This window comes from Podarcis muralis, chromosome 1 (assembly GCF_964188315.1).
Source record: "Podarcis muralis chromosome 1, rPodMur119.hap1.1, whole genome shotgun sequence".
Classification (NCBI taxonomy): Eukaryota; Metazoa; Chordata; class Lepidosauria; order Squamata; family Lacertidae; genus Podarcis; species Podarcis muralis.
Window position 1 is genome coordinate 84,875,953 of NC_135655.1, and position 26,249 is coordinate 84,902,201.

The 26,249-nt window shown below is 46.7% G+C and overlaps 1 protein-coding gene across 3 annotated transcripts in view; it reads left to right on the forward strand.

Moving 5' to 3' along the window:
• Nucleotides 1–791: 791 nt before the first annotated feature.
• Nucleotides 792–26,249, forward strand: part of WNT6 (Wnt family member 6) — a 45,252-nt gene continuing 19,794 nt past the window's right edge. The window contains exon 1 of one of the 3 annotated variants that reach the window (XM_028741778.2): nt 792–885. Coding sequence is in view for 1 of the 3 variants with exons in the window: in XM_028741769.2 (XP_028597602.2) it covers nt 3,644–4,194 (551 nt within the window). In the remaining 2 variants the exon portion in view is untranslated. Of the gene's footprint in view, nt 886–3,628; nt 4,195–26,249 lie in introns of those variants that run through there. The other 2 variants (XM_028741769.2, XM_028741784.2) reach the window with 2 other exon arrangements.

A 26,249-nucleotide genomic window follows, 5' to 3' on the forward strand; every position in this document is an offset into this window, starting at 1 on the left:
CAGGCAGCAGCGCGGGAGGAGGGCGCGGGGAAGAGTTTTCGTCGGGGTTGGGCCTAGGCGGCTCGAAGCGCCTGCTCTCCTTCCTCGCCCTTTCTGAGGCCTGCCCTCATGGACAAACCCAGCCTTCCTGCCCCCGTTGTACTAACACCAAGGAGTCCAGGCTCACTCCGCCCCGTCCACAGGATCGTTTATCATTGGGGGTTCGTTTTGAGGGGTCCCCCGTCCTCCCCCCCGTTTGTAGCAATGGGGCACCGATGCCCATGAGGGCGTCTGTGGCTTAAGAAAGAGGCGCGAAAAGGAAAGGGGAAGAAGGAAGAAGGGAAAGAATGATAGCCAAAGTGTGTCTTCTTGCCTCCTCCCAATTTGATCTGGTTTTTGTTTTAATGCAGCCAGGTTTGGGGACCTGGAGGAGGAATGCTGCTGAGGAAATAATATCCAGCGTGGAAGAAATTCTGAAAGTGTTTATTTATAGAAAGAGCTGGAGCTCTTTAAAAAGAAAAGGGAAAACAAAAGCAAAGCAATCATCCTTCAATCATAAAATTTTGTCACCAAGAAGGGTTTCATTTCATATGACTCATGCATAGTTTCCCTCTCCCTTGCTTTTTATGCCAAGGCGGGAAAACTTCAAAGGAAACAAATGTAGATGAGTTGATTGACAAATACCCGTACATTGCAAACTGGGGCTTGAGCCTGGGAGACAGGAGTTCAGTTTGCCAGCTCCTCCATCAAGGCAGATGAATGTCTGGAGGCTCCCTTTATATCCCTGTAAAATGGGCACAGTGATGATCTGTGTTGCAGGCAGTGCTTGTGAACAGTGATCTCCAATCATCCTAAGATCTTGCTGCAAAGTCCTGCAGTCTGAGTTCTGCATGTTTACTCAGAGAGGTAAGTGCCACTGTTCAGTAAGATTTGTTCACATGTAAAAGTATAGGACTACAGCCTCACAATGCAATCCTATGCATTTACTCAGAAGTAAGTCCCTCAGTGTTCACACTCTGAGATAAGCATGCAGAGGATTTCAGTCTACTCTTCACAGTTGTGTGGCTGCATACATTTAAAGCTCACAACTTCCCCCACAGAATCCTGGAAACTCTAGTTTACCCCCTCACAGAACTACAATTCCCAGCACACTGTACAAACTACAATTCCCATGATTCTTTGGGGGAAGTTACATGCAGGAGTAAATTTCCTATTTAGTATCATGCACCCAGCAACAGGAATTTATCTACTTCTCTTTATGCTTTTTGTTTGTAAAGAACTTCTGTTGTAGGCAGCACTGCCTCCTCAAGATACTGTACTCTTGTGAGCTGCAGAAGGTCTTTTGATATGTTTTTAATAATAAAAATGCTTTCAGAATCAGAGTACTCCAAATCCTAACACTGTTCTTGGGAAAGAAAAAGTATTTTTATTATTGTTCTAAGTGCTCAAAGCACATTGGAATTTGTTTTTGTGGATTTGGTTTTTTATGTGAATATTTTCATCTTATGATAGGGGTTGGCATGGGGATTGTTAGATATTGTAACATGATTGTGATGTTGGTTTTGCTAGTTGTCTTGAGTTTCTTTTGAAAATTGGGTAGGATATAAGTTTTTTAACAACAGGAATAAATAAAGCACTTCATGCAACATGGTTCAACAATTTTAAGAGTAGTGGACAGGCTGGGCAGGTATTATCACCCACATAGTACAGATCAAAGGGTGAAGCTGGCCCATGCCTACCAAGTGAGCAAGAGGCCTAGAAGAGCTATGGGGGCGGGAGGTAATTTGGCTCATAGCTGGTGCTCTTGACTGCTGTGGTACACTAGCTCACCTGCACTTCCTTATAACACAAAGCACAAGAGATTCTGGGAGGATCTACAGCAGGGGCACCAAGCTTTTTGGGCCAGTGGATACATCTGGAATTTTGAAAAAGTGCATGGGGGCCAGTCACAACATGGCTGCCTCGGGGTTGTGGCATAACACAAATTGGCTGCCATGTGGTGTTTGTAGCAGAGGCCAAGCCAGTTTAAACAGAGACTGAGCAGAGAGAGCAAAAGTCTCTCATGCATGGATATTTACTGAGACCTTTCACAGTGCAATAAGAGGCCATGACAGGCACATTGACGCACATGGGCAACTTCTGATGTCCATGCACACCTGTGGTCATGGACTGGGTGGATGCAGAGGAATGATGGAAGGAGCCAGCTGGAGAACCATCTAGGGAAAAAGGCTCAGAGCCTGGGGATTGGTGGTGGGATGACGATGAGTGGTTAGAGTGAGAAGACTGGGAAGAAGAGGTGTCAGAAGCTGAAGGGGTAACAGGGCTTAGTGAGCTGGGAGAGTCTGTGGCAGAGGGAAGTCCAGAATCAGAGGCAGAAGCTGAAGTGGGAGGAGGGAGACCAAGGGGCAGAGATGAGTCAGGCTGGTGAAGAGTCATGGGTGTCGCTCCCCTCTCTCTCTCACACACACACCCTGTCTCCCAAAACCAGAAGAAGGCTGAAACAGTTGGAGCAGTGACCAGCTGCATGCAGGTGCAGTCTCCAATTGCTTGGGAAAAGCCCTAGAGAGGAGGGGACTTTCAGTCTCGGCAACTGATTCATGGGGCAAGATCTACCGGGTATGAGCTGCTGTGCTCATTAGGCCTGACACTCAGCCAAGTCTGTGAAGATTGTGTTTTTGCTAATAAAGAGTTAACTCCAACTTTGAACGGTGTGATTTACTGCCGATTCGCTCTGTGACACCTGCATAGTCTGGGCATTTCTTTTTGGTATCAGGTCTAGATATGGTCTAGCCTGTGAGAAATGTTAGACTGCCGGGCTGAGAGCAACATCTCCATGCGTTTAAAGATACAGAGGCCAGCCTGGCTGACCATGACAGATGCTATACAGAGATGGTGAAGTGCAGCTTTGGCAGCCTGGGGAAGAAAGGTAGAATAGGCCTGACTGGGCAAGGTTGTGTCAAACTTGGATCCCAGCATGCTGAATATGTCAAACTGATTGCAGGCTTTTGTGGGTTGCAAAACCTGTGAGTAGGGATTGTGCCACTTCTTTTAGGTTCTGTGCGGAGCAAACTCTGTTGTTAAACAATCCTGATATTACATAGAAGAAAATACTGCTTTCACTGGGTGGAGATGTCAAGACTATCTCCAAAGCTCGTTTTAGCCCCTGAACAGTTCTTTGTCTCTCTCATGTGTGTGTATTTATTGAAGGGTGTGTGTTGATGATTATGTGATGGGCATTCTGCACATGCTCAGAGGCTCATGCTAGTACTTGAGTGAAATGTCTGGGTTTAATCCAGAGCTTAAGCTGAATGAGTGGAATATAAAGTGAAACAGTGTTGTTGTTGTTGTTGATAGAATACATATGACAAAGAAGAATAGAAACCGAGCCCTTGCTTCCAAAATGAGAGGAAAGGAAGCCTTTGGGGGCCTAACTAGAGAGAGCAGCTGGGCGCTTGCTCCCCCCCCCCCCCCCCCGCCACTGGCACTACAATGGCCTAGGGTTTTATTTTTAGCATTCAGACGAAAGCAACCCCAGAAGGAGCCCCGACGGGGTACAATCAGCCGCTTTGCTAGCAGAACCCCAGGAGGCAGCTTTAAAACCCTGACCGGAATCTGGGATCTCGGTGAGGGCACTGCGGCGAGCAGTTTGTGCCAGGCTAAGTAAATGGCCTTAGCAGGACTGGTGGGTAAGCGAACCCTGCCTTTTCTCAGGGTCGGCTTCTTTGGAGCGCTTCCCTTCCGCCTCCCCCTGCCTCCCCGGCCCGGTCCCTCTGTCCGGGCTGCCGGAGGGAGATGGCAATCGGTGCGCTCGGAATGCGCCGCTTGGCACTCACTCAGCCCCCTCCCCCTCCGCCCTCTCCCTCTCTCTGTCTTTCGCCGTCCCCTCCCCGCGCTCCGCTTTGCCTGTCAGGGGGAAGCAGCCTCGTCCGTCTGTCCCTCCCTCCCAGCCTGGCTCTCCTCCTCCGCCCGGGACGGGGCTGAGGAGCAGCCGCTCGCCGGAGCCCGCTCGCCCTGTGCGCTCTCGCTCCGGGTCTCGCTGCGCCTCCGAGGGCGCACGGTGCGCCGCGCTGGAGAAGGGACCGGCGCTGGAACTGCCGGCCGCCTTCCAGCTCCGCGTTGCTGCCTGCCCCCACCCAGGATGCTGCCCCCGTCCCGGACCCAGCTGGGGCTTTTCTTCATCCTGCTCTGCCCGGCCAACATTATCGGGCTGTGGTGGTGAGTAGCTGAGCCGCAGCGCCCCGAGGGCGAGTCCCGGGAAGGAAGGGGCTCTCCAAAGGGGAAGGAGAAGAACGCGGAGAAGATGGAACGTGGGCCAAGGGAGGGCTGTTTGCTCTGCGCGCTGCACTCGCGCAGGGAGAGAGCCCCAGAGGAGTGCCGTCGGGGCAGCAGTCAGCCCCACGAACCGTTTTCTAGACTGGAGAGGCTCGGAGGGCTGCGGGGGGGGGGGGCAGTTCTGGGGAGCTGGGATGTCCGAAGAGGAGAGGTGTTTACGAATCCCGTGGGGAACGCGATCTTTGGCCAGAACTGGCTTTCAAACTGGGGTTGCTTGTAGAGAGGTCATGTTGGATGTGAGAATCCGCGACGGGGCAGGCAGTATCCCAGCTCCATAGATGCACAGGGTTTTAAGGAGCAGAATCCACCACCACTCCTCAAGTTCCACAAGGTCCCATGGAATCAGTAGTACTCTGGGCTTCAGAAACTTTATAGTGTGAGGAGGACAGAGACCCCCCCCCTTCAAGAACCCAACTGAATTGCAATTATATGCACGTATTCCCAGAGACCCCAAAGAACCCATAGAACCTCAGAGAGCGCCTCCCCTCCCAAAAGATTTCTCTGCCTTAGCTTGAGAACTTAGAACATTGACGGATCTCCACAGAGCTGTCTCGTTCCCACCCACCTCTTCACTTTTCCGAATCTCTCTCCCTTCGAGTCCCACCGAAAAGCCCTCCAGCTTGAGGGCGCCCCTTCTTTCTGCAGCCCGACCCTCCTCTGCTCTCCCCGCCCCGTCCAAGTCCCCAAGGGATCTTCAGGTAAACGCGAGTCGCTCCTGTTGGGATGGGGCAGCAGACGCCCGGCGAGCGCTGAGTTGTCCTCGGGCTACATTCCTGGAGAAGGCAAGCAGGGAAGGAGCGCGGCGGGGTGGGTGGCTGGCTGGATGTCGAAGGCGAGGAGACCGACCCCTTGTCGAAAAGCCTCCGGATCCTTCTGGAGAGGCGGGCGGGGGGCACCTTGCCCTGCCCTCCCCCTCCAGTAAGTCAACTTTAATTAAAAAGACAGGGAGCAAGGAAAACGCAAGGTGACTCGGAGAACGCCCACCCCCGGTTCTGCCCCCCCTTGTTGTGTGGGGCCTTCATCAAAGTGTGCGGGGGAGGTAAGCCAGGGAGACAGAGGGAAGGGGGAGGCGAAGGGGGGTTCATTACACGAACGAGCCCGGAGCTGGGACCCAGCCTCGGAAAAGCCCAGGTATCTGTCGAAACATGACCTATTTAAATCTATTAAGAATTTCACCCAACCTGTCCTGATCCCTTTTTAAGTGCTTTCCAGGCTCGCTTCCTTCCATGCAATCCGGGACATAATTCATTAGCTAAGGTGATTCATCTAGACGTTGTCACACTTGCCTGACCTCCAAAATCAAGCCCTGAAAGGATAACCCTTTCCCTGCCTCCGTCTCACACCTCTTTTCCTGAGGGAACTTGTTTCCTTCCTTCACTGCCTGGTTGTCTCAGCCAGCTCCTTCCTGGAGCCTTCAGAAGTTGGAGGAGGTTTGACCCATGAGATATGGACCCTTAACAAGTTTTGAAGGGTGGGATCTGCTTGGCATGCAGAAGGTCCCAGGTTCAGTCCCAACAATTGCTCCATCATAAGCATCTCCTCCAGAGGAACCCAGGGCCATTTATCTAGCTGAAAGTCCAAGCCAGTTGTCACCTTTTACTGAGCTTTTACTGGTGTGAATGATAGGGGAACTGGGTCTCTTTAATCACAAGAGGGAAGGGTGCTTTTGCACTCAGGTCCTGCTTGCAGGTTTGCCACAGGCATCTGGTTGGCCACTGTGAGACCAGAATGCTGGACTCGACATGCCATTGGCCTGATCTAGCATAGCTCTTCTTGTGTACAGGGGCTACAACTACCGCAGCTACCATCTCCTGATCTCTCCAGGCATGTGTCTTTGCTGGTCCTGAAGAAATAGACTTGACTTGTAGGTGTGCTTGCCATACATAGGGTTGGTTCTCCTATATGGGGTAAGGGTGGTAGCTCTGTGCTGGAGCTTCTGCTTTGCCTGTAGACTGCCCCAGGTTCAGTCTCAAACATCTCCAAGTAGGGGAGGGCATCTCCCATCTGAAATCTTGAGAGCTACTGTCAGCCCATGTAGATAACACTGAGCTAAATGGACCAACAGTATGATTTGGTATAAGGTAGCATCCTATGTTCCTGTTAACGTATGCATGTATCCAAAACTTAGAGGCTGGTCACTGAAAATGTGAAGTGACTTCATTGGAAAGCACTGGGTTTGAGGTGATACCAAACCATATGAAAGTTCTGCTCACCAGCAGTTAATTTTGGACGACCTATTCACATGCACAAATCACTTGATGTTGCAGCCATCGACAGATGACCATGTGTGTGGTGACCCAGTCAATGGTGGCACCTTTGTTGCTATGTATGTGTGTGAGTTCTCACCAAATAAACAGGAGCTTCAGCAGCTGTGCACAAATACTAATTGCATTCTACTGAAAAATACCTAGGCAAGTATGGTGAACCTAAAATGATCAAAAAGGTCCTTGCACGTACGTTCATATACATAAAATCAGACTTTTGTTCATTCATGGTCATAGAGAAGTCAAAGCAGAGGGACAACCTAACCCTCTCAATCAGTGAATTGTTCCTGGTCTTCAGGCCTTGGCAGCCAGCATGAAAGCAGAAATACCAAGTGATCCTTCACCCATAGGACCTAGGGCCGAAGTCCTCATTCACTGATTTCATCCCAAGTTCTGCCAGTTCATGCCCCAGTTTTTCTCTTCCAGAGGTGCACCTTGCTTGAGTTTGCTGCAGCAAGAGAAAAGAGCTTGGTTTTAAAATTACAACAATAGATGGCTTTTCTGCATAGAGAATCAACAGTTTGGTGTCCCCTTTAGGTGGGAGATGCACCTTTTCCTTAGCACTGGGGCTACTGAGCAAGGGTAGGGTTTATTTGCTTGCCCTTTGAATCACTGGTCCCCCCATAGTGGGTGCTTCATTCCCTCTCTCTGTTTGCTTCTGCCTTTCTTGATCCCAGGCTAAGTTTAGGAGCAAACTCCTTTATTTGGGGTGCTTGCCTTTGCATCCTCTACTGGTCTTCAACTGGTGGGTCAGAACCTAAAATCAGATCATGGCCTGATCTAAGGTGGGTCACAACAGCCACAGTTCTACAAAAAAATAAGTAAATGAGTCCCCAAATGCATGTTTGAGTTAAGGGTGGGTCCTAGGTCTGAAAAGATTAAAGATTATCCTTTAGAGCAATGGGGCCCCACAACTCCAATCACCACTGACCATTAGCTATGGTTGTTGGGGATGATGGGTTTTTTAGTCCAACAACTCCTAGAGACCAAAGGTGGAAGACTATTGTTCTAGCATCTAAGGGCTGCTTCTTCCTGCAATGTTGATCTTGCAAGGAAGCCATTCACATCCACACAGTAGCTGCTCCAGACAGTGGGCTGGAGTGTGCCCACTCAACACCTCCTAGGGCTGGCTCAATATGTTTGGGCACCTGCATTAGAAAAGACAAATGGCACCATCCTTCCCCTTTAAATAACATGGGGAACAATCCACAGGAGACCTTATCCTGTTCAAGCCCCATTGAAATGAATAGGAGCTGCACCAAAGTGCATCTTGTGCAGCTCTTAGTCATTTCAGTTGGGCCTACACAGGAATCCTAGTGGATAGTGCCTCCTTATCAAGGCTAGTGTCAGGAGCTGGCATTGTTGGACACCTACTGAGCCAATACACTAAGAAAGGACTGACTTTCACAGGACTGGTACAATACATTATACTGCCTGAGATGGGTGGACAGACCATGCTGCCATCTCCTTCCATCACGTCCTCCTCCTCCAGCAGCAACCCTGGCAAGCTCAATGTTGCTTTCCAAGGAATGGGCCTTTCTTCAGAGTGAGGCATTGTGGGAGAGCTTGCCCCAGAGAGTGAAGGCATCGCTGCCACGCTGCTGTGACAGTAGCAAGTATCATTTAAAGCCACTTGAAGAGTGCTTGCCACTGTCATGTCAAGGCAGCATTAGGACAGGTGTTCTCCAGAAGGAGCTCTGAGGGAGGACTAGAGTGGGAAGGGAGCAAGGGACATGGGCACAAAGGGCCTCTTGCCAAGACCCTCTAAAATAACAACAACTGGAGCTGGTCTGCCATATTTCTTTGTCTCCCACATGAGCTCTTCTTAAGGACACCCCAAACCAGCTACTACTGCTTTGCCTCATAGCTCAGCCAGTTCCCAAGACATGCCACCAGACACCCCCAGCAGCATCCTAGGACAGCACGGGAAACAAGCAAGCAACATGGTAGAGGGCCCAGTCTTCTTGCCTGGTGCCTGCTGCTAGTACACACCAAAGAGCTTGCCCTGTTCATTGAGCTGTCTCTGCACAGTGGCCATCTCGTGAGAAGGCCCTTGTTGCACTCGGGGGAGGCCTGGACCATTGTTTTCTTGACTTAGGCAGGATCACAACACCAAAGGTTTGAGAACCCCTGCTGTGGAGATTTGTGAATTGATATTAAATTTAATACACACCAGGAGGATCACACTGGGATTTCTCTTTTGGCACCAGTAGCATCAGGAGGAGTTGCAGCAGGGAAGGAGCTGGGAGTATTGCATGAATACTCATTGCATGTCAAAACTAGGCACAATTGCTAACTCCCTGGAGCTACTCTTTCTCCCGCTGAGTGACAAGCGTGGCGTTCTGCTGCAGACCATTTCTAGACATTTTTGTTCCATCCTTGCCATGTCCCCCCTTTCCTCTCTCATACCAAAATGTTTGCTATTTTAACACATACATTTACACTCCTAAGTGCTTTCTTTTGCTCATTTCCCCCCAGAATTCTGACAGTGATGAAGCTAGGCCTGGGGTTGTAGTTGTTGTTGTTGGTTGCAGAAACATTTTGGCAGCTGAGGACAGGGGAGAGTGGAATGGACAGCTACAAGCAAGGATGCAAAAGACCCAGAGCTGGAACTTGACCAGGATGCTCAGGATTAAAGCAGTTGGGATCTTGGATGGCAAAAGAGAGCTGGAGATTCATCTGGAAGGAGAAACTGTGACCGTCTTGTGTGTATTGGCAGAGATCGAGCTGGAAGCTTAAGGGGATAATGCAGAGGAGGGCAGAGGTTCAGCATGGGTTGGCTTCTTCTTGGCTTTTGTTTAAAATTAATTTTAAAAAATAACCCAGCTGCAAAACAGTGAAGAAAACAAGCCTGGATGCGAAAACACATTGCACAAAGAGTCTGTCCAGGCTATGCTTGTCGACTTCAGTTCTTGATCAGGAAGGCTAAATCGATCCAAGAGAACGGATTGGTCTTAGGACTTTAGCTTTGGCTTATGTGTGTTGGTGTGCTCCTGTTGCAAGGAAGAGGTGAGCAGCAGTTAGTGCTGGGAGTGTACTGACAGCGCTGTGTCTGTGTTCTGCTGCTGCACAATGCAAACAAAGGCAGCTGCATGCTGAATTCAGTTCAGCACCCCAAGACCCCCCAAGATGTGTGACAGAAACACCAGTTTTCTAGTTAAGAAGAATGTGATGAAAGGTTTTTAACATGGGTAACGTGTAGGTAGCATGGGGTGAACGCTCAAAAGAATTGGTCCAGAGATGAGGTCCAGTGTTCGCCCATCTAGAACAGGTGTGTTGAACCTTTGATCAGTTAGATGTTGCTAAACAACCATTCCCATCACCCCTGGCTGTTGGCAGTGATTGTTAGGGCTGATGGGAGTTGTAGTTCAGCAACATCTGAAGGGCCAAATGTCCCTTACCACTCTTACTAAATATTTGCCCTTGCTATGATTAGTGGAAGAAATTGCTCCAAAGAATCAAATACCTAAGTAGGGGACGGGCCATAGCTCAGTGGCAGAGCATCGGCTTTGCTTGCAGAGTGTTGCAGGTTCAGTAAGTGGCATCTCCAAGTAGGACTGGAAGAGATCCCTGTCTGAAACCCTGCTGCCAGTGAGCATAGACAATACAGTGGTACCTTGGGTTACATACGCTTCAGGTTACATACGCTTCAGGTTACAGACTCTGCTAACCCAGAAATAGTGCTTCAGATTAAGAACTTTGCTTCAGGATGAGAACAGAAATCGGGCTCCGGTGGTGCGGCAGCAGCAGGAGGCTCCGTTAGCTAAAGTGGTGCTTCAGGTTAAGAACAGTTTCAGGTTAAGTATGGACCTCCGGAACGAATTAAGTACTTAACCTGAGGTACCACTGTACTGAGTTAGATGGACCTGTTGACTAACTCAGTATAAGGCAGCTTCCTACGTTGTTTAATTTGCATATTTTATCCAGGCCTCAGAACTGAGCTTTTCTTAGTGAATAATTAAAGTTACATCGCAACACAGGTTTTTATTATTATTATTATTTCTAGAAAAATAGGTGCTGAACCATGAACACCTCCCTTGTTCTCTTAGAATGGCAAAAAGCCCTAATTATTATTATTAACAGCCTAAATGGCTTACAACCTTGGTGTTATGCTATTGATTGATTCAGTGCAAGCTTTTTACATTGGTGAAGTAAAGCATACTGTGATGCCTGCAACAGATAGAGCACCCGTGGCTGTGTAGCAGAGAGCAGGTGAGCTGTAGAGTGAGTCCCCACGCTTAGTGAGAAGTATGTGTGGGCAGCAGTCACTCACTGGGACCTATGGAAACTTGCCCTCTTGAGGAACTGCTTAAACTAGGGATGGAGAAGCTGTGGCCCTCCAAATGTTCTTGGAACTCCAGCTCCCATCAGCTGCAGGTAGCGTGGCCAATAGTCAGGGATGATGGGAGTTGTGGTTCAGCAACATCTGGTGGGGACACAGATTTCGTATCCCTAGTTCACACTGTAAGGTACTCCTGGGACCACAACCCCAAGATTGTTTCTCCCTCTGATTTATTTCCGTTTTCCAGAGGTGACTCAGATGCAGAACTGCATAAAACAAAAACTGCAGTCCCTGGCAAGACCATAGGCACTTAGTCAGAAATAACCCAATACCTTTCTGTATCTGCAGCAGAAAATCCAAATAACAAACTCTCTCCTAATTAAAAAAAAATCCATGCTGTTTGTTTATAGATTAAATTAGCGTCCCACCAGTTTGACATGAAAAAGCACTTGGGGGGGGGGGGAGCTAATGATGAAATGAGGGAAATATACAGCAATCTATAATAATAATAATAATAATAATAATAATAATAATAATAATAATAACAATAATAATAATAATAGTTGTACACCTTCAAAAAAAAAAACCAAGCCAAACTAGCAGTAGCTGTTATCATACTATGAAGTCAAAGCAGCCATAACATCTCTCAACAAAAAGAAACAGTAAGAGATCTGGATACATTTTAAAAATTAAAAGATGCTCGCTGAAATAAAATGGTCTTCACTTGTTTCCTGAAGATCACAGGTGAGCAGCTCTGCTAAGCTTCTCCAAGGAGGGACTTCCACAGTAGTGGTGCAAGTGTCAAGATGGACTGCATCTTGTGCCAGGCAACCTAACTTTGAACAGTCCTAGCATTCAAATCAGAATCTTACCTGATAACCTTAATACACTAAGCTGAACACTCCACGGTCAGAGGCAGCAACACTTCCGAATACCAGTTGCTGGAAACTGCAAGAAGGGAGAGTGTTGATGTTTTTCCTTGTGGGCTCCTCATCTGCATCTGGTTGGTCACTGTGAGATGAGCCATTGGTCTGATCCAGAAGACTCTGGATTCTTAACATACTGAACTAGACCGTTAGTCCATCTAGTTCAGCTGACTCTCTGGTGTGCTGTCCTTTGGGTTGTGGGGTGTGAGACACAAAACAAATGTATTAGGGATATATTTCATTTAGCTCTATCAGATTTTAGTGGAGAAAAGTGTATGAACCTTCACACTCTCCGCCAGACTCTCTGCTGGTGTAAAGAGATGGAAAGGTGCTCAGTTCCTCAGGATCTGGCTTTTCCTGGAGTAATCTAATCACTCGTAAAAAGCTTGGCCACGGTTACTGTGGACTCTGGGCACAATATATGATTGATCTCATCCAGTGGTTTTGACATTATCATGCTCCTTGGGGGACAAGAAAACCCTAATTGCGTCATCTCAGATCTGACAAGATGTACTTATTCCCACCACAGACAACTTGGCAAAGGAAACCGACCCCTTGATCTGAGTAATAATGGATCGTATAGCTGCAGAGATTAACGCCTTGGACAGTCAGCACTGGGGCTTGTGGGAATGCAGACTGAGATTTAATAGCCGCAGGATTGTCCCAGGAGGCTGTGCTCTGGATCCCGAAAGGGGCCCACAGTCTCTGAAGTCCTTCTTCTTTACAGGGACATGATTTGAATAGAGAAAGGAAGCATCTATACAGAATTTATCAGTAGCCAGCAGGGGGCAGCAAAAGAGGCAATGGGTGACAAAAAGTATCATTCCAGGTTCTGAAGCAGGCCAGCTGTGTAGGATGTGTTAAGCCACACCTTCTTCTGTTATGTCCCTCCCCTTGAAGCCTCATTGGACAATGCTGGGTCCTCTTTGGGAACAGAAGGACTCTCACTTAACTGCTTGCCTAAAGGGATTTTGTTTACTGAGGAGAATATTATTACCTCCCTTTCTTAAAAACGGTAGTTTCGAGTACGTAGCAATGAGCAATAGGTTTATGCTGCAGGAGGGGAGATGGATTTAGTCTAACTGTAGGAGTAGGAGCAGTGGAAGCTTCCTTATACAAGGCCTAGTATTGCCTACCTGGGATAAAGGTGGTAGCTCCTACAAACTGGAGATGCTTAGAATTGAACCTAGGATATTCTACATGCAAAACATGTGCTCTACCTCTAAGGCATGGTCCTTCCCAATCCTAAGTAGGTAAACTCCAGAACCTATTCTCCTTGCAAGTAAATGCAGCCACTGATTGCAATTACAATGAAGTCCCATATATAATGTTTATATCCAGCAAAAGGTTAAGCATTTCAAAGACCCTTTAGACAGCATCAACCCATTTTACAGGTAGGAATACTGACACAGAGATGACTTGTTCAAGTCAGCCATTGATTCTGTAGCAGAGTACTGAATCTGTAGCACAACCAACTTGAAAAGCTATCTTGGGACAGCCATCTTGGGAGAGAGAATTCTCTCTCACACACACCACCTACACCCACAAAATGCAAGGCAGAAGGAAGGGAACTGTCAGGAAATTCACAATTGCTGACTGAAGATGATCCAGACTGCTCAATCACCATTAAGAACAACCCTGTTGGATCAAACGAAAGGCCTGTCTATTCCAGCAGACATGAGGGCCATAACCTCCCATTGTTGTTCCCCAATGACTGGAATTGGAGAGAGTACCATTGTAAACAGCCACCGATAGAGATTTTCATTTTAGGCATTCTTGCTTGTGCCCAAACTGCCACTTAATGTAGTATATTTAAAAAAAACCAATTCAGAACTGCTCTCCCCCACCCCTTCTAATAAAAAAGGTAAACATAAAGGACCCCTGGGTGGTTAAGTCCTGTCAAAGGCAACTATGGGATGTGGCACTCATTTCGCTTCAGGCTGAGGGATCTAGTGTTTGTCCACAGACAGCTTTCCGGGTCCTGTGGCCAGCATGACTAAACCGCTTCTGGCGCAACGGAACACCGTGCTGGAAGCCAGAGTACATGGAAATGCCTTTTACCTTCCTGCTGCAGTGGTACAGACTTATCTACTTGCACTGGTGTGCTTTCGAACTGCTAGGTTGGCAGAAGCTGGGACAGTGGGAACTCACCCCGTCGCGCCTGTTGGATCAGGCCAGTGGCCCACCAAGTCTAGTGTCCTACTGTCATAGTGGCCAGCCAGATGCCTGTGAGAAGTCTGCAAGCTGGACATGAATGCAGCTGCACTCTGCCCACCTGTGATTCCCAGCAACCGGCATTCAGAAGCATTACTGCCTCCGACTGTGAAGACAGAGCAGGGCCATAGCGGCTAGCAGCTAGTTATAGCCTTGTCTATCTTTTAGCCATCCCAGTCAGTGGCCATCACTGTGTTCTGCAGGAGTGAGTCCCATAATTTAACCCCCCTACCACATATGGGAAGTATTATACTCACTGATGCGTATGCTGAGAACGCATCTATATTATAATGTTCAGTGGTAGGTGCGAGGAAACCTGCGGCCCTCCAGATGTTGCTGGACTACAACTCCCATCATCCCTGACTATTGGCCATGCTAGCTGGGGCTGATGGGAGTTGCAGTCCAACCATCTGGAGGGCCACAGCTTGCACAGCCTTGCTCTATGGATTTTGTTGGTAGTGTATCCTTACTGCATCAATATAGCAGTCAGTATTATTATTTCCAGGTTGTAGATGGGTAGATTGAGAGAGAGAGATCTACCTAAGGCTGTCAAGGGAAGACACAGGAAAGGCAAATTTCAAACCAGAGATTCACAACTCATGGGCAGATGCAACACAAGAAGCAAATTTATCTGGTCTATGGCAGATAAAGGCATGGCACACATTTTGCCCACTGCTTCCATGGAAAAAAAAAAAAATGTGTTCAATTTTTGTGTGTGAGACAGCTATTTGAAGCTGCGTTTTAATGTTACACTTCTTTGAGGGCTTCATATGCAATGCCTCAGCCATGCCTGTGTGTGCATGCTCCATAGCTGTGAGGCCCTTATTGCTAGGTGTGCTGAGTCAATTGTAAAGCCCTACCTACCACCCAGGAAGGGGTCAGGCTATGTGTGTCAAAATATACTTCTGGCCTCCAGAACCCTGTCTGGAGTGTAGCATGGCCCTTGAGAATAGAGAAGCTGGCCATCCCTGGCATAGTGCAACAGTCTGCAATGTCAGCAAAATAAGGCCCCATGATCCCCTAGAAGGAACTACAGTGGTACCTTGGGTTACATATGCTTCAGGTTACATACGCTTCAGGTTACAGACTCTGCTAACCCAGAAATAGTGCTTCAGGTTAAGAACTTTGCTTCAGGATGAGAACAGAAATTGTGCTCCGGCGGCGTGGCGGCAGCAGGAGGCCCCATTAGCTAAAGTGGTGCTTCAGGTTAAGAACAGTTTCAGGTTAAGTACAGACCTTCAGAAGGAATTAAGTACTTAACCCGAGGTACCACTATATAGTAAACTGTCAGGAAAAACATGAGGACTTTTCTCATCCCACCAGAGCTGGCCCTGCCATTAGGCAAAGCAAGCTGGCTGCATCAGGCAGTGATGTCAGGCAGTGGGGAGCAGTGGCAAGATGTTGGAGCAGTGTAGGTCTGGAAGCCTGTCCTGTGTCCTCTAAAGCAGCCTGCTGCCCTGGGAGGATGCTGCCCCATCTCCAAGTGTTGAAATAAAACTCTTGCCAATTTCTGTTTCTGGAGTGGGGTGGTGGTACAATCTTGTCCTTTGCTTTAGGCAGTGATACGTCTTGACCCAGTTCTGGATCCTATCTGGTGTGTGACTCTATTAGCTTAAGAAACTAAGGGATCATCCCTACTGTTTAGGGTGGACAGTGGGCTTCCTGTACACCCATTCATTTTCCATTGCTGTGGGCACATGTGGCCCTGATTATCCCCTCACCCATTGCCTCTCTACATGAGCTCCTTGTTGTTGGAACCTGGTGTGTGGATGAAGCAGTTAAGAAGGAACTTTCTAATGTTCTTAACAATTATGAAGGTGCAAATGAGCAAAACCACCCCTGAGGCTTCTTTCCAAAACAATTCTGGATTCTTCTTAAAAATAAAAACCTCTCTGTATTTATTTCAGGACTTGTAAACTATTCCCACGGCCATCCTGTCCTTATACAAAGATTGCTTCTCTGCTAGCTTCAGGAAGACAAAATTTTTACAAGCCTTTGCATAAAAGGAAGATAAAATCAGACCTCCTAGAACAAGCTAAAATATAAAGTCTTTTGTCAACCCAACTTTACACTATATACCGGTACTTAACAGAATCTTGGAGTTGCTAGCTCGCTTTGTGGCTTTTCAGGACCGCGTTTCCAAAGGCCTAAACTTGCTGAGACAGAAGATGAGAGGAAGAGTGCGCAGGCCACACCATTAGGCAGAGTGAGGCAGCTGCCTTGAGCTGTAGAAACACTATACTTTTAATACATATTTCTGCCACATCCTTTGCTTCAAATAATTCTGGGCACTGTAGTTTAATCTCCCCAGAGTTACAATTCCCAGCAACCCTTAAGAAACTACAGTGCCTGGGATTCTTTGAGGGAAAGAATGTGACTTAAAGGTATAGCATGGGCATAGCTTCTGATGCTGGGGTGTGGGGACAGTGACTGCACTTCCCCCTGTGCATTATTCTCTGTTGGAAAACAAAGCTGGTGCAACAAGTGATTTCCTGAGGCAGCCTCCTGCCCTCAGGTGTGATTTAAGATGCCATCCCATTGTCAGTGCTGAAGTAAGTTCAGTGGGCATGGTGCCATCTTGTGCTTCACCACAAGTAGCAAAATGTCTTGGGACCGTGCATGCACACACAGAGGTGTGTGTTTGTGTGAGAGCTTATCTTTGTGATGGGCTTTGGAGCAGGGATTTCAAGGTAAAAGGGAGAGCTGGGCTATTTGAATCACAGCATATGAGCATATCACTGGCTTGCATATCTATGTATCTATTGCACCTACCCAGTTGACCTACTGATTATTGATCAGCAACAAATGTGGAGCCACATGGATACCTATTACACAGGTGGAGAAGGCAGGATGGGGTATGACGGAGGGTAGTTTGGCTTGTTGCATCGTGGTAATGTAATAAGATACAGCAGATGACAGCACCAGATTCGGGAGTGGGAATCATGGAGACATGACCATCTCTTCTAAAGGCTACCCTCATCTCCCACAGACAGAGAGCCTAGCTTCATACCTTAGGGGGAAACCCAGAGATGCTAATGTGGCAATCCTGTCTTCACTTACAGGAATACCACTGAACTCTGTGAGGCTTACTTCTTGGTATGCCTCATGTTGCTCCTTGACCTTAGATTCTCATCTTACTCAAATATATTTCTGTGGTACATTTTGTTAAGAAAGGGACTTGGTAGAACTTGCAGTCAAACATTTTGTCATGGAGAAGGAGCCATTTCAGACATTGATGCTAGAAGGATTATCAATTGCTACTTTACAAAGTTTAAGGTAACTCTCAGAAATGCCCCAAGGTTCTCCCTTAAATTAAAATGGTGGAGCTGTAAGGAATGCCATCAAATGCCTTTGAATTTGTACCAAGATGCTGAAAACTCAGAGCTCATCTTAGACTAATACATCTCTGTGTATGATCTGCCCCCCAACTTTAGATGCTGGACCGTGGGATTGAGGTTTTATCAGTGTAGCATTTGGGCTGGTTAATTACTCAGTTGCAAAGGCAGAGATGAGTCAAGCACATGAGTGACGTCCAGGAAATTCTTTAACCCAAAGCAGTGGAGTCAAGACTCTCTGCCCTGGGGTGCTGGAGTCCAGTTGTGTGGTTATAATAATTCCTTTAGCCCCAAATCCCTTTGTCACTTTGCCTGTTCCACCTATGGGCTTTGCTGTGGAGCCATAGACTGCCCACTTCTAAGAGAATCACAAATGCTTTTGTGGCTCTGTGTGTATTTATTTACCATCTTTCCACTGCAAAGCTGTGGGAGGAGGAAAACCTGTGGCTAAGGCCGGGATGCTGGTGAAAGATCTGGGTTTGGTTCCCAGATCTGTCACCGACTCTCTGGGGGATCTTGAGTAACATGCTTCCTGTTTGTCTGCATTTGTCCGGCCATCTTTCTCATAATAAATGCTCATTTTTCTTTCTGTTACACACAAATCGTGAAAATGCTTATACATGTGTTGCAAACACTGTTTTTCATAAGGAGCATTCACATATATTTGTGACCAAGATCTTACCGTAATTTATAATATTTTAGGCAGAAATAACCACTCCTGGCAGGTGCATGTACTGGGTCAAACACACTGCCACTTCAGAAAGAAGTGGGACTGCCTTGGAGATTCACCTGTACCAGTAGGACCAATGTCAAATAGACCCTTAGTTTTGCAGAGAGAGGATTGCTAACAGAATAATCTGAGTCTGATACACTCCTTGTACTAATCACCTCTGGGGTGATGCTGGTACCCCCCACAACAGGTTTGCCTGTATCTACCGTCTGTAATCTTGTATATTGATCTTCCCATAGAAGTATTAGAAGTTCTTTCACCAATTGGCACATCAGAACAATGGTTCTTTATGCTTCACATATTTATCTTTTATACTGGATATATGGCCCCTTCACAGTGTGGGTGTGTACACACACCCATTCATTCTGCATCTAGTGCACTCCCACTAATGGTCTGGGAAGCAGTGTATAGATGATGTTAGCCACAATCCATATATATCCTGTTGCTTCTTATAAAATACCACATTTTGATGCATTCCATCCCACCACACAACCAGCTTTCATCCAAAACAAGCAAAAGAATGACTTATCTCTCTGCTTCTTAAGCTGTGTCTTTGAAGAGTGCAGTGACGATTGAGTGACCTGCACAGTTTGCTACCAGGGTTGCAAAAAAATGTCTACCAGCCTGTCTCCTTTGGCAGCTGCCTTAGCTTCTACGTTGGGTGCAGAGGAAGGATGGAGGACTGTCACTTCTGCAACAGCCCATTCACTCACCTGCATGGAATTCCATGCACTCAGCTGCATGCGATTCATCATTGCCTATGGCTACCAGGCAAGGGCTTAAATACAAGGGAAGGGCTGTGGTTCAGTGGCAGGGCTCCTGTTTTGCATGCAGGAGGTCCTATGCTCAATCCCTGACAGCTCCAGGTGATTCTAGGAAAGCCTCCCTTTCTGAAACCCTGGAGAGCTGCTGCCAGTCAGTGTAGACAGTACTGATCTAGACAGAGCAATGGTGTGACTCACTAAGGCAGACATCAGCCAGGGCATGATGATGCTGAACAGGAAAGGATTCCCCACTGGGGACAGAGGAGTTTCTTGGTCAATAATGTTCAGGAAGTGTCTCAATGGGTATGGTACTGTGCAAGTGTCAGGTGGGTGGCTGCTCTTTTCTTGTTTTATGGCAAGCTTTGGTGCTTCTCATTTAACAGCTTTTCTTTTCACTGCCTCTCCATGACAGGAAAAGGTTATGCTGTTGAACTTCTGCCTGTATCTCACAAATTTTGGGTGTGTGAGCTTAAGACATAAAGGTGGAGTATAAACTGTAACAACTCCATTTTTATTTTAGATGTTGGATATCATCAGCATTCATTCATTATGTTTATCAAGTATTGTGGATGAAGTGTTAAAATTGAGCAATCTGCCTCTTAGGAATCTTTTTATGATATTAATTTTTCAAGAAAGTAATCTTTATGCAAAAATATTGTCATTTCATATTCAGCAAGTGTCTATCCAGTAGTGTTGGCTACTGAAGCCCAATATGTCATTTTCTTTGTTTCTGTGATTTGCAAGCCAAGTTTTTGCATGCTTTAGTCAGATGTTAGAGAGCTCAGGGCTCCTGCATCTTTAATAGTCCTGTGGAAGACAGGACAACTGTTGCTTTTATTAAATGTGCACGAGTCCTGTCCTCCTTTGCACCTGGCCAACCCAGCATACTCCCATTATTAATTTTAATGACTCAGAATGAAGTTGGAATGGACCACATCACACAAATGCAAACACACTCTTGCCTCCCATCTGTGCTTGAAACTCACAAAGCAAAGCAAACACAAAAACAAAAACAGAGGCTTTGGCACCTTAATTGTGTTTGCTGCAGCAGACCTAACCCTCTGGGAAGTGTATCAAATGACTTAAACAAATTGTGACATTGTAATGGCTATTTTAGGCACCTCTAATAACAGTTGCACTATAAATGTTACCACTAATGGCAAAGTATTCATCCCCAAGTTACATATTAATGACTGAGAACTATGCAATTATTCAAAGTCAGTCAGAGTTCATTGAGATTGAAAGATAAGATCAGATCTGCCTGAGTTCAGTTCATGGTTCTGACATTTTTTGTTACTTCAAGACTAGCTTGAATAGCCTTACCATTGGATGCCAAGGACTAGCTTGGGTTTGAATAGTGTTTACAGGATCAGGACTAGCACCAGGAAAGTAAGCCTTGGCAGGATCCAGTCTGGAGAAGGAGCAAGGCTGGACCATATCCAGGAAAGGCAGGACAGACAGGCAAACTATTTGTGATAGGCAGCAGTCACACTGTTAGAGAAATCCCTCCCAAGGGAGATTCATCAGGTCCAATCTGTTGACAATTCTGGGCAACTAGTAAAAATTCTTTCTAACAAGCCTTTCATGATCTTGGAACTTCTTGCATTTTTACTTATTTATTGCTCGGAGATTTTATGTTTTGTAACTGTTCGGCCATTTTATTTTATTATGACCAATGAGTTGCACTGTTGTGGAAATCAGTCAAAACCATTGGCCAGTAGAGTTGGCATCATTTCCCCTCATATGAATTGTCTCTGCCTTTAACAGCTGCATAATCAGCAGAAATTCAACATGCACCTTTCTTTTTGGTGCCACTGGGAATGCAGTGATGCAAGAAATTCCTTGTTGAATGCAGCTGTTAAATAGGCTCTGGAGCCTGTTGTTGTTGTTGAATAAATTTATATACCCTTCATCTGAAGATCCCAGGGCCTATGTGTGCACAGCAATCTTAATAGTTCTCTAAGGTGTCAAAAGTGCTGAGGACCAACCCACAGTAGCTAGTATTGAATGCTAGTATAGAGAAAAATCATGAAAGCTAGCTAGCTAGCGAAAGAAAGAAAGAAAGAAAGAAAGAAAGAAAGAAAGAAAGAAAGAAAGAAAGAAAGATGTTAATAATATCATGTTCATTCCTAGCTTTCTGCAGCCTGAGGTCTAGGGACACCATATGTTTATGTACCTTGACCATCTCAGAGCTTGCCTGAGGTCAAGTCATATAGGATGACTTCCTATGTGGGCATTCCTTTCTGTGTGGGAAAACCACATGTATACTATCAGGAGTGTGTGATAGCTCATGTGTGAAACACCTCACAGCAAAATAAATATCACTAGTGAAAAGTGCTATTTTTCTGGGGGGGGGGGGGAGTGCTGGAACACACCATGAACATCTCCCTTGTTCTCTTAGAATGGCATTGTAGCCACCCAAGATGTGCCAGAACTGAGTTCCAGGGTGTTCCAGCTAAAAAAAAAGCCCTGCTAGTGAGGATGAGAAAGATATGAGCATCTCCCAGAGCATGGGCATAGCCAAGTGGTATGGCGGAAAGCAGGGAGAGCAATAATAGACAGAGACAGAGCCAATGATAGGCTGAACCAACTCATTCTGGTTTTGTCCCCATTCTCCCTGCTGTATTTTACAAGGAAGGGACGCGGGTGGCGCTGTGGTCTAAACCACTGAGCCTCTTAGGCTTGCCGATTGGAAGGTTGGTGGTTCGAATCCCCGTTACTCTGTCCCAGCTCCTGCCAACCTAGCAGTTCAAAAGCATGCCAATGCAAGTAGATAAATAGGTACTGCTGTGGCGGGAAGGTAAACGGCGTTTCCATGCGCTCTGGTTTCCGTCACGGTGTTCCGTTGCACCAGAAGTGGTTTAGTCATGCTGGCCACATGACCCGGAAAGCTGTCTGTGGACAAACGCTGGCTCCTTTGGCCTGAAAGCAAGATGAGTGCCGCAACCCCATAGTCGCCTTTGACTGGACTTAACTGTCCAGGGGTCCTTTACCCTTACTTTTTACCTATTTTACAAGGGCAACACTGAGACTTGGGAGGAGGAGGGTGACAGTCGGTGCCACTCCCTGGACTGATTTTAAGAAAGCGCCCACCAATCTGCAGGAGGGCAGATTGGGGTTAGTGAGGTGTTGCCTCATTTGCCCTCAGGGACTAGCTTCCAGTGCACCCATTTGGCAATGGCTAATAGCCATAAGCAGCCCGAGCCTCCAAGTTTCAGGGGCAGCATTGCTCTCAATACCAACTGCTTGGCAGCAACAACAGGAAAGGGCTTTTGCCTTCCTGTCCTGCTTGTGTGCAGAAGCAGAATTAGGGAAGTAAAACCAGTTTGATTGCACTGGGCACAGAGCCTTGGGGGCACCTCTGGGGTGCCACAATTATGATGTAGAATGGAAGGTGAGAGGCGGGACCCCCCCCCCAAAAAATATGTTGGTGTCGCACAGGGAGCCACTGAAATTTGAGACCCCAAGGCCTACCACTGTTGTGTGCTCCTTTTATGTTCTTATAAGATGGGGTGGCTAAGCTTTTTTGGCCTGAGGGTGGCATTCACCCTTGGCCAACCCTCTTGATGCTGAATGCCAGTGGTGTGTGGGCACAGTCACCCACATTCTCGCATGCACACACACCCTGCTAAGATCAGTGGCACTGGAAAGGGTAAGAAAATTTGCTTGGGGGCGGGTGGGCAAATCAGGCCCCCAATTTGGAGGTTAGCCACCCCTGTTTCAAGGAATGTCAGATTGCTGCCAAGATTCTCAGCCTCCTCTTCTATGACTTGACAAAAGACATGGGCATATACGGTAAGTTCTTGCAATGGTTCAGTTTTCATTGCTGGAATTACTTGCAGCTGTCTCAAAGTGTAAGCAATAACATGAGCAGAGACCCTTAATTAAGAGCTATTGATATTTCTATCTTTCATTGATTTGTCCCATCTTGTGTTTGTTATTCTATTAGTCATCAGTGTCATGTCCACAAGCTAGAGAGTTCCACAATTCAGATACACACTGCAGGAAATAAAAATTAAATGTGGGACATCAGGGAGCTTCCCCATCCCAATTGTATAATTTATGTGGAAGTGGGTAATTCAGTGATTTCTCTTTCTGTTTCTCAAGAGAGAAAGAGCCCCGTCACACAACACGTCAAAAATACCCTTTGGTTGCTTCTTTTCCAAGTTAAAGGGCAGTTGTTTTTACTTCAGAGGTTGCACACCAAAAAGTTTTGTGTGTTTTCACCGCCCAACTCACATTGCATTTGGTTTCTCCCCTTCCTTAATTGTATGCAGTGTAAAGTGTACACACACACACACACACACACACACACACACACACACACACACTTTATTAAGGTAGCACTCAAGGGAACAAATACCACAGTGAAGTTTGCAACATGTAACCTTAGCTCTGCCTCTTTGATGGTGTTCCCAGTTCTTAATTACATAATCCCATCCAATGAAAATATATCACACTCTCAGAACATGCAAGCATGAAGCCCTCCTGGTGATTTGTCAGTGCCCAGGAATCCCTCATCTTTCTGGGGTGGAACTATTATTTCTTCCCAGTGCCAAGCAGGGATCTCTGGGCATAATGTTTATAATAATAACAGCACATTGTGAAAAAACAAAACTCAAAAGCTGCATGCATTTTTTAGTATGTCATGTTTTTCTTCCTCTACCCATTGCCCCCCCCCCCTTTAGTCTCCCTATAGTTTTTTGCATTTTGCACAGAAACCCATTTGCATGCAAAGCCTGGACCACTCAGCTCTTGAGAGGAATGTTTGGTGAAGTGAGGCACCAAAGTGAGGCAGCAGATTCTTTTCTCAGTTCCTGCACACTCACAGCTGAGTAATTCACCCTACTAGGCCAGCTTCAGGTTTATACTGAGGTGGGAGAGGAGCTGCTACTGCTGGGTTGATATCCTGGGTGAAAGCAAGCAAGCATCCTGCCAGGGACCTTTTCCACGGACTGCAGAGTAGTCTGACACAGCTCAGGAGAGAACTCCCCAGCTACAGGGGCCCGGATACTGGGGATTTCATTCACATATGTTGTTTTTTAAATGTAGATTTTTGGGTCTGCAGAAGGGTGGGCAGGCTTGCTTGGAAGTTTATCCTGCTGAGTTCACTGGTATTAACTTCTGTGTAATTGTGAATAGGATTGTAGTTCTAGAGAAGGCAGTGATGACTGTTCCCCACTGGAACAGGTAAGGTGCAAGGCATGGAGGCCAACAGTAGGTGGAGTCAGAGCCAATGATTGGTGGAGACAGAAGCAATGACAAGCATAGCTTTTTCTGCTGACCTGCATCTGACTCTAGCCCTGACACAGAGCCAACTACGTAATTCCAGTTCTGTCCCCATCCTCCTCCATTCCAGGTTCTACTAAGGCAACCCTGAGACTTAGGAGGAGGAAACTGACAGGCAGTGCCCCCACACCCCTGGACCGTTTGCAAGAAAGAAGTCAGGCTGGTGGGGTGGCTGAGAACAGGCACATGTTGGTGGGGCCATGCCTTTGTAGAAATTTATTTTGACACTAGGAGAGGATATACTGTTATATCTTTCTTTGCTCACATTAGTGATATCAGCAGAGTACCATTCTTTGCAGCTTAAACTTGGAAGCTAAGACAAGGTTGATTTAACCTTCTAGAAACAATAATCCAGGATGCTTTAAAGCAGATTGGCTATTCCTGGTATCCCCCTTTACCTCCTCCTTAAAGACAACAATCACATGGTTTGTGAAGAAATAAAAGCAGTATTTACTTATACAATCTAGGCTGTGAAGCAGCAATTACAGTGGCAAAATGAAGGCAGGTTTATAACTATTATCTAAGTTACAAAAGGGGACGCGGGTGGTGCTGTGGGTTAAACCACAGAGCCTAGGACTTGCCGATCAGAAGGTCAGTGGTTCGAATCTCTGCGACAGGTTCAGTCACAGATGACTCTAGGGTTGCGGCGCTCATCTCGCTTTATTGGCTGAGGGAGCTGGCGTACAGCTTCCGGGTCATGTGGCCAGCATGACTAAGCCACTTCTGGCGATCCTGAGCAGCGCACAGAAACGCTGTTTACCTTTCTGCCAGAATGGTACCTATTTATCTACTTGCACTTTGATGTGCTTTCGAACTGCTAGGTTGGCAGGAGCAGGGACAGAGCAACGGGAGCTCACCCCGTCGCAGGGATTCGAACCCCTGACCTTCTGATTGGCAAGTCCTAGGCTCTGTGGTTTAACCCACAGCACCACCCACGTCCCTTAATGATGTGATAGATTCCCTCAAAATGCTCCTGTGAAAACCAACCCTGAAACAGCGTGTATTTTATCAGAGAAGTAACTGAGTGTTGCTACCTACTTTAAAAGACTTGGGGCAAAAGCCCAAAGAATTTTTCACATAATATGCATAGATGTAAATTCAGTTTGACTCAGAAGGGGGAAAATCCTGTGGCTGTTATTGTCAAGGGGTGTCAACAATACCTATTTATTTTTGGACACAGTGCACTGTATGTGGATTGAGACGTCCACTGCACTCACGATCTGTTGTTAAGAACTGCTGCCTATGTACATATTAAAATGATAATTCTTGTCCAACATCTAACATAACCTCTCTCTTCCTCCCCCCCCACCTCCCCCTTCCTCACATGTGACATGTCTCCTTCTTCCCCACCCCATTCAGCTATTGCATGTGCCTCTGGGCAAAATAGGATGGTGAGTGTCTGGGGCTCACCAGCACTGTGTTTTACAGCATACCCAGCCTCCCTTTAAGCAAAGAGGTTTTTTTAAATCAAGTTTTTAAAAGAATGAGAAGGTGTTGAAGGTCTGGCAAAAAAAGACCGGTAGCTCAGCCGTCCGTCCCCCCACGCCTTAACAACACTTCTGGAAATAATGTAAAGACACCATACATTTAAAGAGCAGCTCCAATTATTATAGGAACTTTAGTGTACCCTTCAAAAAGCTGCAATACCCAGCACCTCTAACAAACTAGTTCCCAGGAATCTTTGGCTGTGTGTGTGTGGTGTAAATGTATTGTGTGTATGCAGCCCAAGCCAGCACTGTCTCATGAAAGTCATGTAACATCATCCGGTTCACTCAGAAACAAGTCCCGCTGTGTTCAATAAAACTTAATTCACTCCTAAGTGTGTTTTTGGATTACAGTTTTACAGCACAATCCTAACCATATAAACTCATGGCCTATTTAATTGAGTTGAGTTTATTCCCAGGCAAATAATCCTAGGTAGTAATCATGGGGGACTTCAACTTCCCCGATATCTGTTGGAACTCAGACTCCACCAAGAGTGTAAGGTCTGACAAATTCCTCCTTTGCATTGCTGACAATTTCATTCCCCAGAAGGTGGAAGAACCAACAAGGGGATCATCTATCTTTGACCCGGTCCTCACCAATAGGGAGGAACTGATTGATGAAGTGGAAGTGCTTGGAAACTTGGGAGGAA